General features: G+C 35.7%; 1 protein-coding gene across 5 annotated transcripts in view; it reads right to left on the bottom strand.

Annotated features, from left to right (window-relative positions):
• Window positions 1–16,854, bottom strand: part of LOC105194636 (zwei Ig domain protein zig-8) — a 125,015-nt gene that overhangs the window by 22,475 nt on the left and 85,686 nt on the right. For all 5 annotated transcript variants that reach the window (XM_011159655.3, XM_039454872.1, XM_039454871.1 and 2 more), the window contains 2 exons: window positions 1,192–1,402; window positions 734–787 (listed from right to left, as the gene is read on the bottom strand). In XM_011159655.3, coding sequence (XP_011157957.2) covers window positions 734–787; window positions 1,192–1,402 — 265 coding nt within the window. The remainder of the gene's footprint in view (window positions 1–733; window positions 788–1,191; window positions 1,403–16,854) is intronic.

Raw genomic sequence — 16,854 nt, 5'->3', positions numbered from 1 at the left:
ATTTCAAACTGCGCGATACAGGCGCCCCATTTTATACACACCGCGCGCGCACACCCGATTCGGCTAATGCTGATTACGCGGGAAATTAATTATGCAAGTCTGCGCAAAATATTATCGCTGATATCACAGACAGTAAAATAAGTTTAACGTCAGTGAAATTAGAATCACAACAAAATGCAAATACGCGCATATAGCCGTATAAATTTCAATAATTAATCTCGATTGTTCGCGAAAAAGATCTGTAAAAGATTTAAATAATACAAATCTTTTAAAGCAAAATTTACACGGTTCGACAAATTTTAGCAAATACAATCGAAGCGCAGAGCTTTAACTGGTATTTATAACGAACTCGTGAAACAGAAATAATATAGCTTTTATTATAGTTAAATAATATTCTATCAAATATTTTTAGATACTTTATATTTCAATCAAGTATTTTTATCGTTTTTTTCGTTTTGCCGCAGCGAAGTGAAGCTATTATAATGAAACGCTATTATGGTGAAACGCGCACGACGTTCTACAATTAACAAAGTTTAATTTACTCTTTTGAAATCTTTATTTCTATTACCATCGGTCTGTTCAGTGTTAATAAGGAAACGTTTCAGTCGTGTCTTTAAATATACGACCGATTCGATCGGCGTGAGCTGGAACGAAAGGAACGTCACGCTCATATATGTCACAAACGCACAAGCCAGAAATACGCATCTCACGTCCGTGGGGTATATATACTTACTTATACGTGTCTGCTGAGAATGCGGTTCGTCATAGCCCTCTAGTTTGTCTGGATCTGGAAATACAAAAGCTCTTAATAATGAAACGTTATCGTACCATTATAAAGGAAAGAATAAAGTGTGCGATGATTCATTGGGAATTTTTAACGTGATGAGGATGAAACTATTTCGCCGACTCACTGTACCATTTATATTACTTTACACGGTATGTTATTGGAGATAAATCTCGTTTCATTTCAAGACAAATGTATCTTTAATTCCACTTTTACATGTTTGCGTAATTGCATTAGTGTAGGAACATTCAATCATGCCGTCTTAAAATTCAAATAAGAGTTATGATTTTTATTTGTATAAAAACAGAAATGTCGAATTTTTCTATCGTAAATCGTCATATGGGAAGGGGGAGGGGGGGAAGGGGAGCAAACGTGAAGGACGAAATGTGAAGTGGAACGACAATCACCTCGCACAGAGAGCTGCACTGCATACATGATCTTCGGTTCCGTATTGACCTGGCACTCGTACTTGCCAGAATCCGTCTTCTTGGCGTTATCCAGCCTGAGAGTCCAGGCGTCGCTGCCTGGGGTGTGCTGAGGTCCGAATCGCGCATCCGAGCTGAACGAAAAATTTCCAGAAGTGAGGATATGGAGATCCCTACTCCTCATCCAGGAAACCTTAAATCACAAAAATGCATGTTACTAGAAATGAAGAAAACATAGCCTCGAAATTTCGCGTGAATTTTTTAGATTTAATTTGGACTTTTTTTATTGTCGTTTGATTAATGTACAAACAATGCGAATAAACAAATAACACAGATGCAATAAAAAGCAATTGTCTCTGAAATTAAGTTTACAATTATGCAATAATGTTTAAAGTTAAAGCTTGTAATTAAAATGTATGATATCTGGCACGAGCATTGAGCAGTTAACCTACGTAACTGAATGCAACCGTTTTTATTTTTATGACTTCCATAAATATATTTTATTTCCTGCCATTCATACTACATGCGAACCATTTATATGTTACAAAACCTAGTTTCAATCAAAAAATCCGAACATAATCTTTTTATCCAATACACACATGTAAAGATGTTTTGAACAACCAAAAAATTAAAAAATTTGCAACATCAGCACGTAACACTTCTAATCCAAATAAAACAATTTTCGAGCAAATAGGAGTTCGAGATACACTCGAAACGTACACTTCTCAGAGATCTTTCGTTGCAGCACAAATTAGGGATGGTGATATGGACGCCCGCGCGATAATAGTGACTCTCGGGAAGCGTAAAGTTGCCAGACGTCATTGATGACGCTCGTTTATCAGGATGGTGTCATTTGGCCGATATGTGAAACCGCGAATGCCGACTGACGCTTAAAATTGAGAAGTCTTGTACGTGCACTAAATCAGTATCCCGCCGTGACTTATCTGCCTTGTTCCGCGTTATTCGTACACGTAACGTGTCGTGTAATACATAATAATACATTACGACGTGATGATAATAAAGTTAATGAAGCGGAAGCGAGAACATGCGGCGCGAAGGGTGGTAACGCGACGATGGGCGTAATGGCGCTAATGGATGCTCGATTACTCGAGCGGCACGCAATTATTATTAATTATCATCGATACTGTATCAGTGATAGCCTTTTAGCTCTTTCTCTCGTTTAAAAACTCTACTGCACATTATGTGGAATGATATTGCATAATAATAATAATAGATCAAAGTAAATAATAATTAAGACTGGCAGTATTCTGAAATTCAATTTCAATGCTATTCTTAACTTTGATCTTAATTTTGATCTTAATCATAATTGTTATGTTTTTTTATCAAATAATTAAGAAGATCTAATAAGTATTATCATATATTTTTGATGAAAATTGTAAAGACATTTATCAGATGTTTACACTAGTAGCATAAATAAATATTTATATATATGCATTGGTTGCACAAATTCTTTCATAAAAGCAGTCTTTTTTTTCCATACTCAATATTACTGAAATTTATAAAGAATTTGTTAAAATATATACAATGTACATTTTCTACTTCGTTATGTGAGTAGAATTTTTAAACAGACAAACGCGTGAGATGGACCTTAAGGAACATATTCATTTTAACCAACTATGAAAGCGTCAAATAATTTTTTTTGGTTATATCCTTTTCTCATTCATTCTTTCATTAACGTTAAAATGCCGTACAACTTATTTTCAAAACATTACTAATGAGAGTAAATCTAAAAAAAAAAAGTTCACTCATTCGTGTTTTATTGACATGCGTAAACATGTATACGCAGTATCAGTGCAGCTGATCCCAACTATTCGAAGCAGTTAGATTTTAATCATCATTATAGCTTTTATAAAAAACAATAAAAAAATATTGCTGCAAAACATTCAATAATTTATTCATTGCGTGATCTACAACGTTTCTACGCACTTGATAATTAATAACATGAAATATGCGAATTTATTTTGACTCTAAAATAATGATTTAATAAAACGGCAAGAAATTCGTGTTCAAGCAACGCAAAGTGTAACACTTTAATTTTAAACTAAATATAATACAACTGAAATAAATAGACTGTCAAATAATCTATATAACTGAAATAAACAGCCTTTTAATATTAACTGATTAGTTTTTTAACAACTTTTTTGGCTATTTATTTTGTCTGTTTAATAATGATTGAAATTTGTCGCAACAGCTTAATATCTGTTATATTAGCAAATCTATTATTTTCCGTGTTACTTCGCATTATGAACAAAGCAATTGATCCCGATCCTTCTCTTCAATTTGAATTTTCTACTACATTCCTGTTCGTTGAAGAGTCTTCCTAATAGAACGTTCAGTCTTTACCGGCAAAGACGAATCGAAATTTTTGCGAGTGCAGCATCGTTGGAGCAAAAGGTGCAATCCGATGAATATGGTTACCGGACAGTGCTTATCCGATTCTCATATTTTTCAGCACTCGGCCGGCCAAACGGTCGGATATTAGATATCCGGTTATCGGCTGGTAGTCATTTCCGGTCTATACCCAGTTACCATTTTCCCATTGGCTATTCCGCGAGGTGCCTCACCGTGTATTAGCTTCGACGAGGTACGTCCGAGAATAAACGATGCGCCTGATGATTTGTTGCCATTCCGGTGTATCGAAAAAGTTATCGATTCGTGGCCGCAAAAACGTGAGACATCCGCCATCGCTTTGAACGGGTTTTAACGTCATAAGTAATAATAAGTAATGATTCTAAGCATTGCATCAATCTTTAGTTTAATCTTGTTCCTTCAAAGAAACTACAATACAAACTATTATCCCTGAATCAATACCATATAAATTCAAGATGAATATTTTAAGCAACTATATATATTTTTTTATACAAATTAATTTATCTCATTATTCTATACATGAAAGTATAAAGGTGAAATTTTCAAAAAATTATATTTTATGTTGAATTATATATATGCCAGAATAAAATATTAAATATCTTGTTATTAATCTTTCGGTAACTCTATCATAATATTTTTATATTTATAAAAAATAATTACAAGAATTATTATGTTAAAAAATCATATAATTTCAATTTAAAAAATGGCGATGACTTTCATACGATCTTAAAAAATCGATTTTTTTTCCAAAAGTGATTTTATCATTGTTTACCTTTCTTCAGACAACTTTTGTCTGAAACGTTTGCTGTGATATTTAATTTCCAGGATAATAGTTTGTAATATTAAATGCGCTACTTTATATTTATTATGCAACTATATATTTCTATTATTATGTAATTGCATCCTAAATCCTCAAAATAGTTAGCACTACGTTATTATTTATTAGGCTAATAAATACAATAATTGTTACAGCGACACGTAAACTGATATATAAATTCAAGAAGTTAAGAATTTAAGAAAAATGCATCTAAGGACGATGTTAGGACGCATTCCTTTAGTTTCTTTATTCAAGGATTTAAATCGTGCGATCCTTTTTTTTCTTCGATTCATCACCAGCAGTGTGCCGGTGAGCACAATCGAGAATGTCCCATCGACGTGACATCGAGACTACGAGAAAGTCCAATAATCTGGACGGCAAAAAAAGAAGGCAATGGCGCGTAGTCTCGAATATTCCGTCGGCGTGGCGGTGGGACTCGAGATTTATCGTCGTTATTAAAACAAGCGCGGTGATACACGAGCGATCTCTGGTCGGGCGAACGTAGACATTATTCAAAGGGAACAAAAGAAGTCTAGATTAATCGGTAATTAAATCGACGGCGGAATACCGCGGTATACTGATACGGGCGCTCCCGCGACTTGCTTCTCCCGATTTTATCGGCCTGATTCGTGGGGTTGATGCATTTGATGTATTTGATCATCGGTTGTGTGCGTCACACGGGATTTTAATGGAGCGTCTCGTTTTAATAAAAATAATCCGATACTTTATTGCGTCATTATAAATCCTCGCGTAACGTGTCTGACTATATAAGAGGAGAAAAATCTGTTTGAAACATGCGAGAAAGAGGAGCAGAAAAATCAAACTCGTTAATACGTGTACCATCGAGAGCCGATAATCAATGCAAAAAATATTTTTGTGTTGAATAATGCGTTGCAATAATGCACCATTTCTTCAAATTGCTTTCGTTCCTGGAGGAGCACGTTCTACTCAAATCGCAGTCGTTCTTGAATACGGAGCAAGTAACGTACTGTACGACACGTACGCGCAATGTAATATGCTTATATGTAAGCGGCATTGTAAGGAACAAGCAAATCTATAATTAACTGAAGGATTCTCATGTTGAATACACAAATGCGTAATTATTCCGACAAAGCAGAATCTATAAAGGATGTGCCAACGAGCAAAGATTTGCATGTAACATGTTCTTATGTGACATATACATATTATAATTATATATCAAATTCTCTTTCTCTCTTTCTTTCTTATTTATTTGCAGCAAGGCAGATCACATCAAAGTGCATAAACATTATTATCTTTGTCTTTCACTTAACGCTTTTAATTTTAATTTAACTTTTTTATTTTTTATTCCTTATTCTGTTTTTTTCTTTCTCTCTTTTTTTGTTACATCTCATGACTCATGATTTGTAATTTTTGTATTAATCTGACGTACTTTACCACTTACTTCGCTTTTTCTTTCTGTATTTCTATTTTTCTTTTTTAGTTATTTTCGTTTCTCTTTAGTTTTTTCTTCTTTTCTGCGTTCCTATTTTTTTTATATTTTCTCTTTTTTCTTTCTCTTCATTTATACATTGTGCTTTTATTTTAACATTCTTAGAGGGCTTGCCCTAGAAAAATAATAAACGCTTTCACACATTCTCTCTCTTTATATATATACATATATGTATGTATGTGTATAAACATAGAAGCATAAATTAATTATCATTAAGAATTTGATTATATGCATCAGATATGCATCAATTTGAACAATTATTCAAACAAAAAGTGCATTTGCCGATGTCGTACAAATATGCTACCTACAGAGATTCATGTGTTTAAATTTAATTATAGCTGAAAATGATCGCGTAAGAATTGGACACCATCCTTCTTTCGCGTGTGACATCTGTTGGTTGGCTGTAATCGGCAGTAAAAGCTAATTTATGAATTTTCATTTCTCAACATATGTAAACATTTATGTTATTAATGAGATAAATTTCAGGCTTCCGGAAAACATTGACATTATGCGCGATTTCACATTTGTTGCAGTTCGTGATTAATGAATATATGGAAGTATTATTTCAACAAATAACAGTAAGTTATCACCCAACTCGGTTGTCAATAATTTTACAACGATATTAATAAAATGTCGTATTAGCAAGAAATATTAAGAGTGATCGAATTTTACTGTAGAGCTGAAAAGGACTCGTTGTCACTGCGACGGAGTGTAATTTGGTTTCCAGGAAAAATTATATTATTAAGTTTTAATAGGTTCAAAAATATTTATAACTACAGATTTCCCCCCCAAAAAAGCTTTCATTTTTTTATATATGATCAAGGCAATACAAATGTAGACCATAACCGATTATAATCCCATTTTAAATCTCGATCAGATTTTCTCGGGAGAGAAAATACCGCGGGACCACAGAGAAATCCACTCTTAGCGGAATGCAAACCCGCATAATGCAACGTCGCGAGGAAAGGGGAAGAGCGGTTGGTTTGGCAATAACATTAGAGCAAGAGAGATTCACCATGCGGCACAACACGTTATACGGCATGTTGCTGCGGGGGTGGCGGTGTATCACGGCATTTGGTCGTACGCCAGTGTGCCTGAATATACCTCGGTTGGCCCAAAATAGAGCTGGCTTTGAGGTCGCGAAAGAGGAAGAAGCGGAAAAGATGACGGGGCGCGGAGGGGGAGGGAACGGAGGTCCGGGGGAGGATGGAGTCGCCGCGGCTGTTAAGGAACGTCTTGGATACGGGGTGGGAGACAAAGGACGGCAATAGAGAGCCGACATAACCGCTTTCATCTGCTGCGTCGGCACCATCCGGGATAAAAATGCAACGGCTCCTGGTCGTTCCAACATTTCGCCGTACCTTACGAGCATCCCGCCGCCGCGGCTCGACCAGAATTTTCCGCAGGATGGCACCTTATGCACGTCGTTCCAGCACATTCGGCTACCTTCCGCAGAGAGAAAACCAGCCGCGCGTACTTTGCTCGTGGCTTTATACATTAGGTGTTGTACGCCATCAATAACGCGACCGAAATGTTCCCCAATTGAAATCCGACATGGAAAACTTTAGAATGCACTTTCTGTTATTTATTTCTTGGCATGTACTGGCGAATGCCATTATTGTTCATTCTATTGTCCTTCGATATCTATGAAGCTATATGTGTAAAAGGTTGTCTCTTTGTACATTACTTAAATTATAGATTTTTAGCAAAAATAGACACATTTTTCTATTACTGTTATATTCGTTAAGTTATATTATTTCCTACTACCAATAAATCTGTTACTTTCAATCACTTTGTGAATTTGCATTGCGTGTTTTCTTTCCAAATATTAGCGCTTGTGTGAATCTGTCTCTTCACATTTAGTACAAAAAATAATACGTTTGACTTCCGTATCATTCTCATTGTTCACACTACAATCTTAGATGATATGAATCATAGTTTACACTTTAAATATTAAGTACCAATCGTTTGGCTAAATTAACTTATGGATCTTGATACGCAGCATTTGCTTTAATCAATCTGAGCAATCGCGAAGCATTTAATATGAACGTCAATGTTGTACTGAAGATGGTCGAAAACGCTTTTTAATACATTAAAATAATACATATTTTGTAGTATACACGAAGATCTCGTGATTTGCTTGTATTGGCATTATATCTTGTTTAATTTGATTTAATTCGTTCGAGTCTAGTTTCTTGCAATTTTAATATGACAAAGTTTAATTTGATTTATAATAAATATCTTAAAACAATACAGCTTGGCCATAAACTACTTTTATATTAAGTTAAATGTGTTGCTCGCAATTATGTGACTCCATAATCCCTATAGAATAAAATATTCTTTCTAATTCCTGATTCCCAGTTTTTAATTCTTTTCAACAATCAAATTTGGTCAATAATTCAACGGAAGAAAAAAGTTAATAAAAGAGTCTGTTTAAACGGAGATCTCCACGTCCTGCTATGCCTCGATTTGGTCTGCCGGTCGTTGCAAATCGGAACGGCTCTCACAACCGATCGTTCGACATCATTTACTCTCCCGTTTACCCGACGAATCACGACGTGGCAGTCCTGAATGCGCTTTTGCTCTTTCAGCTGGGACGGGTGGTGTCCGGGGGAATGGCGAAAATACGTCGATGGAAGCACAATGAATTAAGGGAGTTCCTCGTTCGCCCGAGAGTCAAGAAAGTCACGAGTAGTCGAGCGAAAAGAACGGCGAGGATGGAATTGGGAGGAAGCGAACGCTCGCACCAAAGGAAAGTCACTCGACGACGCCATCGAATCAGTGTTCCCCAGGTAAATTATTTACTCCTGCTTCCGCATCGGCGATAAGAATGCGCGGGCGTCGTCTCTCCACCGCGAAGGACGACCGATGGTGCGCCCTTCGCTTCGGTACTACGGTAAAGTCGACTCAGCGCTCTCGGATTTACATCCGGCTAAAGTTGTTCGGCAAGTCCGATCGAGAGATTGGCAGCCTTTGTGATCCTCCGTTGCTACTTTCCAGCTGAATTCCCAGCGTCGCGATCTTGCGGAATGGAATCGCACGATTAACCGCGATGAGACCTTTCCCTGGCAACTATTGACGTCATTCGCGATTAGACGGTTCGCGTTTTTTTTTTGCCATACCACGAGGACAGATAATCCAATTTTTCTTCAAGAGACGCTGCACTTGCGCGATGGAAAAGACACGGATAAAAATTTATCACTTTAATATTGATAAATGCTTTTAAAACAAAACTTTCCGTTATTTATCGTTATCCACTTTCGCAATTTAAACCTTTGTTAGAAATACACTTCATTTAACAATCTATAGCAGTTACGTGCATTTCTGCAAAACTTAGGCGCAGTCTTCGCGCCGATCGAAAAGTTGAAAAATTTACGGACCCCCCACGCAACTTCGCGCCGCGTAATCCTCTTCGACATTCGGACCGTGTGCCATTTCCGCTCGGCGGAACAATTTTTACACTCGCGCCGGCCAGCAGTTTCTATCTTTTCCGATAAACGAAATCGGATTAAAAAACGGACGGTGTGCATTTTTCCTATCTCCACGCGGATAAAAAAATGTCACTACGGAAGTAATGTTTGCAGGCGAAAGGCTTGGTCAGGAAACTTTGCAATACAAAATTTTACGCCCGTAAGGGCGGCACTTCTCCTTCGGGAAATGATAGTGTCTGCTGGAAACATCAATCCTTTGCGAACAGCAAGTGTTACTGCGATGCAACTTTTTAATTAAAAATTTACGGTTTCTACAGGTATAGAGGAAAATCGTTTATTTTTCCATTATTCCAGTTTCTGCGTATACTTCGAATAAATTACCGTGTTTAACGATTATTTTTATAATATTGTTTTACGATAATGTCTTATCTAAAGACCTAAGAATAGAATAAGAGTATGTCGCGTAATCAAACTATTAGACAATTCGTTGATAAATGAATTTTGATTTATTGATTAAATCCGATTTGAATTATGATGGAGTTTCTACTTGTTCCATTAGGGAATTTTACATTCTTCATTTTAATTCAGACAAATTTAAAACTCTATAAACGCTAGAACTTGATTACTTAAAAGTTAATATGCATTCAACTTTAGGAAAATTAGATACTTTGCCTTCCTAGCGTGAAGAAAGTTTAACTCAAAGTAAAATCTACGTTAATAAAATAATATACTCGGAATAAGAGATTGTTATCTTCTAAGAGGTAAAGGGTGCATAAAGTTTCACGCAATTTTGTCTTATTAATTTTAATATTTTCTGTTGAAATAATTGAAGAACGAGCACGTCTATTCAGCCATAAATATTCGCATTCGGAGCTCGAAGCTTCGGGTCGCTATTAAATAATCTTAAAACTACTCGAATGTGGCATATACTTTCTTTATCATAGGTTAGTTCTATAGTAAATACTTAATCCACATATTTCAACATTCGAGAGTTCCCACGTTAATCAACAAGTAGTCCCTAAATGTAATTTTTTTTCTTTGTGACGATATCACGGACCCCGCATGCGGTTTTGATCTCGGCTGATCTAAGCTAATCTGTGGCCAACAGTGGTCTCGGGTCACCGTGCTTTCATCGATTGCCTTTATTGCGTTACACGTTGCGCCAACCATGGCAGTAATGCCATTCGATTATCCGTGTGCCTCTGACACTCTGCGTAAATTAAAATCCGGTGTGTCCCGGCCGGTCCGCCCACTCCAGTGACTCGGAGATGCGAGCGGGAATTGGGTCAGAGGGAAACAAAAACTCGATTTTCTATTTTCTTCGCGTCTCTACAGGAGGCGCAATCGATGCCGAATGCGTGAGACTGACCAATCAACGTTGGAACATTTTTTTTTTACATTGATACTACCTTTTATTTGAAGCTCGCGCTAGTGCCACTGCAAAACTAATGAAATCTAGATTTCTTCTAAAGGCAATCTCTCGCATATATCCGTGCACGGTCGAAAGATCAAAAATCGATTTGATGTAATAAATAAAATCGTATTCCTTTTTCGTTACTACTAGACGTATTTGACTGAAATCATGCATGTGTGTTCTGTATAAAAGCTCTAAAATTTTCTTTGTACGCGTTACAATGCAATACAACTCGTTATTAGTTATTTTATACTTCGTATAAAAAATATGTCTCATAATTATATTAATTACTATATTAACCAGTGTCAGATTATGCATTGGAAATTAAGATTGGAATTAAAATTGAAGATTATACAATCACACTATATGATTACAATTTGCATCGCAATTGACAACATAATCTTCTCTTTGTTTTAAATTTCTATTTTCATAGATATTTTTATATACTTTAATCGCTCTAATTTTTAAAACTTTTTTTAAATCTTTTATATATATATATATATATAATTTGTTGACATTGATTACATTGAAAAATTAGGAGCTAATTAGTCAAGATTGAGATTGGAAATTGGCAAAATAAACGGAGTCCTAAATTTCTGTAATCTCAATCTCGACCTGCTTTGTTATTGGTCAAACTTAAGTCATAAAATTTTTATCTTCAATATATGCACTGAAAAAAAAGTTTCTTATGTTCAAATCATTTCCTTGATTTAATAAATATTAACTAATATACAATAATTTATTTTAAAAATTAAAAAATAATTTTTTTAATCAAGGAAATGATGTTAAAATAAATATATTCACTTGAGCATAAAATTTTTTTCCAATGTAGTCTGATATCGGTAGATTCATTCTCGTATAACTAATTTCGACAAATAAATTTCCGTTAAAATCTACGAAGAAACGGCAAATACACCGATCTCAGACAGAACTTTCGGTCGCCTGCCCGCAGGAGCGCCTTCAATTTTCGGATGTAGGCCAAGGAGAGTCTTTCTTTTCCTTTGTGCTCAACTACGATCTCCTGCGCGACCTTTGAAAGTGCCTGAACACCCGAACAGTCCAATTATTTTTCGTCATTATCTGTACACTGCCTCTCTTTACGGACGTTCGACGTCCTTAGAGTTTTGCCTCCTTACATAACCGCAGGAAGAAAGCCGACTAGACATACGAAGACTGAAATTCGTTGTACGGCTTTGTCGCATTTCCTATTGTACAATACAAAAGGACGGTCGACTAACTGGATCACAGTGCATCAGGACTGCGCGCTCGTTTGAGAATGCAAAGGTACAATTTACCGCACGGTACGTAATTTGATTAGTCGTGATCGTTCAGTGAAAATGTCAAGACTAAATGGATACGATATATAGTACAAGAGAGTTGCTAATACACTGCCAACGAGTCTTTTAAGTGAGACTCCCTTATTTCTTGGAAATTAGCCATTGTATTCTATTAATACCGATAAAAACATGATCTGCTTAAGATAATTACAGAAAGAGGAACCTCTTAATTCATATGCTCATAGATTTTATCTAAAAATAAATTCTTCAAATGCGAAAAAAATTATCCTTAACACAATTTTCTTTTGCAAAATAATAGTTTAAACAATAGTGCATGCATTACTTTTAGTCCTGCAATTTTTATTTTTATTTTAGCTTTTGTGCAAGAGATACAATATTCAAAGACAAATGATATGTGATACGTCAGTATTGGCAGCCTTCCTCCAACTCTGATCTTGTAACATCAAATTGATAGAAAATTATTGTCGAAATGTACGTTGACGTCAGAAATGCACGAAACAAAAAGCAAATGTGTCATCGCCAAAGAATAATCCTTAAACTTTTTTTAAGAATAAGAAAAGAACTGAAACTTATTAACACGTCATCGCAAGAAGCGCCTGCGATGATTGTGCTGCGCAGCAGCGCAGTAAAAAGTTTAAGCTGAGACTCAGGAGCCTTGGGGAACGACGACTCGCGTTTGAAGCGCTGGTACGGCGCATTTCTTCGCAACCGATGAAAAGAATTTATCGCGAACCGTGTGCAAAAGAGCGTGAAGCTCGCTTATCACCACACTCGCAACCCGAGAATACGAGCGAAATACGAGAGGCCAAAGTTCCTCGGCTGCGCGTAGCGAGGAGAGTAACTCCATTCGTCCGGAGAAAGGAAAGAAGATATGAGAACCGCTTTGGTGACACGGATAACACGCGTGGTGCAACCCCGTCTTGGGTCGAGGAGGCAAGGGAGGAGGAGGAGAAGGGGGAGGATAGGAATCTCTGACGGTCGACGTTGTTTCTTAGCAAACTAACTTCATTAGAACATCAAAGATGGTCTGGTCGAGGCATCACGAGGGGTGGCCGCGGTGACGGGGGATCAAAACAGAAATAAAAAAAGAGAGAAAATCTTACGACTCGGCGAACGGACGGTGGGAAACGCGCGGTGGAAACGCGCGCAGCGCAGACTGCAAAGTAATCAAATTGAGAAGATAGGAGATGGAGAGCACCAGCCGGATTTCTACATAAAAATTCAATTGTGGGACGATTTAAATTTTGCCTCCTGTGTGCCGGCCCATTTATTCGGTGCGCCGTTGAAATGTTCGTAATTCAATTAGGTCTCGGAGCAGAACTTACAAAGCAAGCAACTCGCAAGAAACAAATTGCAGAGATCCGGGACGGGACATTTGCGACGAGGAAGCGAGATAAAATCGCCGGCGCGAAGTCTCGAGAAGTACCGAGGCGGCACACGGGGAAGTTTTTGAGACGACGAAAAGAAGGAGCGTTAGCGAAGGGGGATGGTGGAGGAGAGAAGGAGAGAGCGTAACGGTGATGGTGAAGAGCGCGGCGCGCGGATAATTACGCTACGTGCGAGGCGGCGACGTGCGCGGGAGCACGCACGCACGACGCGACGCACGGGACACGCGTGCTCGGCGTACGATAATGCCCGACGCTGTCTCGCATCTACGATGCGACCCGCGCACAAAGAGGCGAAGAGTTTGCTGTCGTGGCGGGAGAGCAACGTCGTCGGGCGCGGGCGGTTTCAGCGGCTGAACGGAGAGCCGTCGGTGTATGGTTCCCAGTCGGGCAAATGGAGAACACAAGGGAACCATGCGCGCATCCCACCCCTCCTCTCTTCACCCTTCCGTGAGAGCGAATTCTACGTTTTGCATACTGATGAGGACACTTGCCCGACCGCGCGCGATACGCGTTTCCTTTCTCGGTCGTCTCCTTGTCATTTTCCGAGTTCCGCTTTGAGTTCGGCTCTAACGCCGCTTGAGGCTCCTCGCCTCCGCCATTTTCTGGGACGTGCTGGAAAACAGGCGACGCCAGTAATGTCAATTTCCTGAAGACAGTCGTCTCCGTGTGGCAATATGATAAGCGATTTACCCTAATGGTATCTCAGAACGGACGTAATAACTATGTAAGTGATGTCGGAATAATAAAATAAAGAAATTCCAAAACCGTGTAATTCTTTGAAAAGTGATTTTGTGTACGAAATTTATTTTGATAAAAATTACTTTGTGCCTTCTAAAATTGTGCGTTCTAAAATTAAATTTGTACTGATAATTTCATTACCGGCATGAATTTTCCATCGGAGATATTTTAATTTAATCGCGTTCTATATTTTACATTAAAAAAAATTTCTAGGTTCAAAAAAATTAAATTTGGATTAAAAAATTATTTTACATATTTGCAAGAAAATTTTTTACTTTTTTTAAAACATTTTAATTCGAAAATAAAAAAAGTATTGTTTAATTGTAAAAATGCAAGTGATTTCTTCAAATTAAATTAATATTATTTATTAAACAAAAAATATGTCAGTTGAATAAAAAATATTTTAAACTATAAAATGTATTGCGCAAAATAAAAAAAAATTTTTTCATATAAATATAATATGCAAATTTCTTAAATAAGTAAATCATTTTGAAATAAATTAAAAAAATTTTCTACCGTAGTAATTAATAAAAAAAATATGTTTAAAAAAAATGTTGTTTTCAATAGAAAAAGTATTACTAAAATTACAGAAATTATTGTTTCAAATTTTATTTTTAGTTTAACAAAATGAGCAGAATATTTTACAAGTTTGTGATAAGAAAATGTTTTCAGAACAAAAAAAATTAAATAAAAAACGCGTTTACAGAGCTCCAAAAGTCAAATTCACTTTTGAAAACTCATTTAAAATGTACCATTTGATTAAAATATCGGTGCAATGTCTCCTCTTGTTGCGCTTTTTATTCTGTGTTGTGTCGGTTTTTTACTTACAGGAAATAAAACACTGTTGCATCCATCCGGTAGCAACGGCGTTCTTCTCGCGGATGAACAACTTTAGTAAAAAATTTTGTAAAAAGTTTAACTTTTTTTAATTTAATATTTATTTTCTTTTTTGTTCTAAAAAATATTTACTGTTAGGTCATTCTAATATTCATAATAATAAAATTTTTTAATCTTGCAAAATAATTTATTTAAATTTAATAATATTATTAGATTAAAATGATTCTTTCTTTATTTAAAAAATTTTTATCTCAGTGTATCTACTATTACAAATTTAGAAATGTTCAGTTCTTAAAAACAACATTTAATAATTTGAGTATAAATATTTATAGAACCAATCCTTTTCATGTTGAAAAATAAATTATTGTGTTTGAAAAATTATTTAAATTATAAATTTACATATTTGCAAAAAGTATAATTATAAAAAAGTATTTTCTTCTACGTATATTTAAATAAATATAAACAAATATAAAATAATTTTTTATAAACAATCAAATAAAATATTTTTTTCTAGTGTACTGAAACATTGTACGTAATTGACTACATTGCAGCAAACATTTTTTTAAGGATTATATAATTATATTACAATTAAACGTTTAATGTGTTCTAAAGTAATTTGTTATTTTAAATCGTTAAAAGCGTAACTGAATAAAAACAGAAACATTCAATTCCACTTATTTAGTTATCAAAGAAATATATTCATGAAAAGAAATCAGATATTCAGAAAACATTAACGACAGCACAGGGACTTCAACATATCGCGAGCTTCAAGTCATTCCATCACGTCATGTCTTTTTCACGTTCAAAGGCACCACCGCGAGAAGTTGAATGCGCTGTTTACCGTAATCTCTGCGCGCGGAGTTGCAACCGTAAAAATATCGAGGCGGATCGTTGCACCGTTGAAAATAAAGGTAAAAATGTCGGGAGTATAAAACGTTGCACGCGCTACGTTGGAACGTTTCCAATCGCTTGTGAACAGCCGCGTGTAAATCCGAATTTGCCAGGGGCCATTATCTCACGGGGGAGAAGAAAGAGGTCTCCTTTCGCCGGTTCGTAAGCGATGAAGCGTGCATTAGGTCAAAGAGATCCTTGGTTTTTGGTTATAATTCTTCCTGCGCTCTGCCTTCCTGTCAACGTTCCGCAGAGCGTCCTGACTAAAACATCATAAATCGCCGTCCAGCGGAAGTACTTATGCTTTCGAGAATCGCTGCTTTGGTGAATGATATATAGACGGGTCAATTTAAAAAAATTAAAATTTTCCAGGAAGGAAGAAAAGAGAGTAGGGAATAAAACGAATTATAGGTGCAATTTCGCTCGTTATGGAGCGAAATGTTACAATGTCAATGTTTTAATTAGATAATTATCAAGACTCAAAATTTGAAAGAATATCTTCCTACTAAAATTTTTATAAAATTGTTCTGTATGATGTATAAAACAGATAATAAATTACTCTAGAATAAATCATTTAATTGTAATATAACTGTATAATATTGAAAATTACTTGCTGCAGTGTGGTTATTAATCACGTTATATGCAATACACAATATTTCTGTACAATCAAAAAAAAGTTGATATTAAATAAATGTATTTAATTTACTATCTGTTCCTTGATTAAAAAAAAAAATACTTCATTTGGTTGTTTATAAAAAAAATTATTTCATACTTGTTAATATTTATTTAAATACTAACGTAGGAAATACATATTTAAAATTGTATTACTTTAAACATGTAAATTTATAATTCAAATAATATTTTTTTCAAATACAGTAATTTATTTTTTAACGTGAAAAGGAATGACTTTTTAAATATTAATACCTGAATTAATATTTTTTTTAAGAACTGAATATTTTTTAATTTGAA

This window comes from Solenopsis invicta, chromosome 11 (genome assembly GCF_016802725.1).
Source record: "Solenopsis invicta isolate M01_SB chromosome 11, UNIL_Sinv_3.0, whole genome shotgun sequence".
In the NCBI taxonomy this organism is placed as follows: Eukaryota; Metazoa; Arthropoda; class Insecta; order Hymenoptera; family Formicidae; genus Solenopsis; species Solenopsis invicta.
This window is presented reverse-complemented; position numbering and strand designations above follow the sequence as displayed.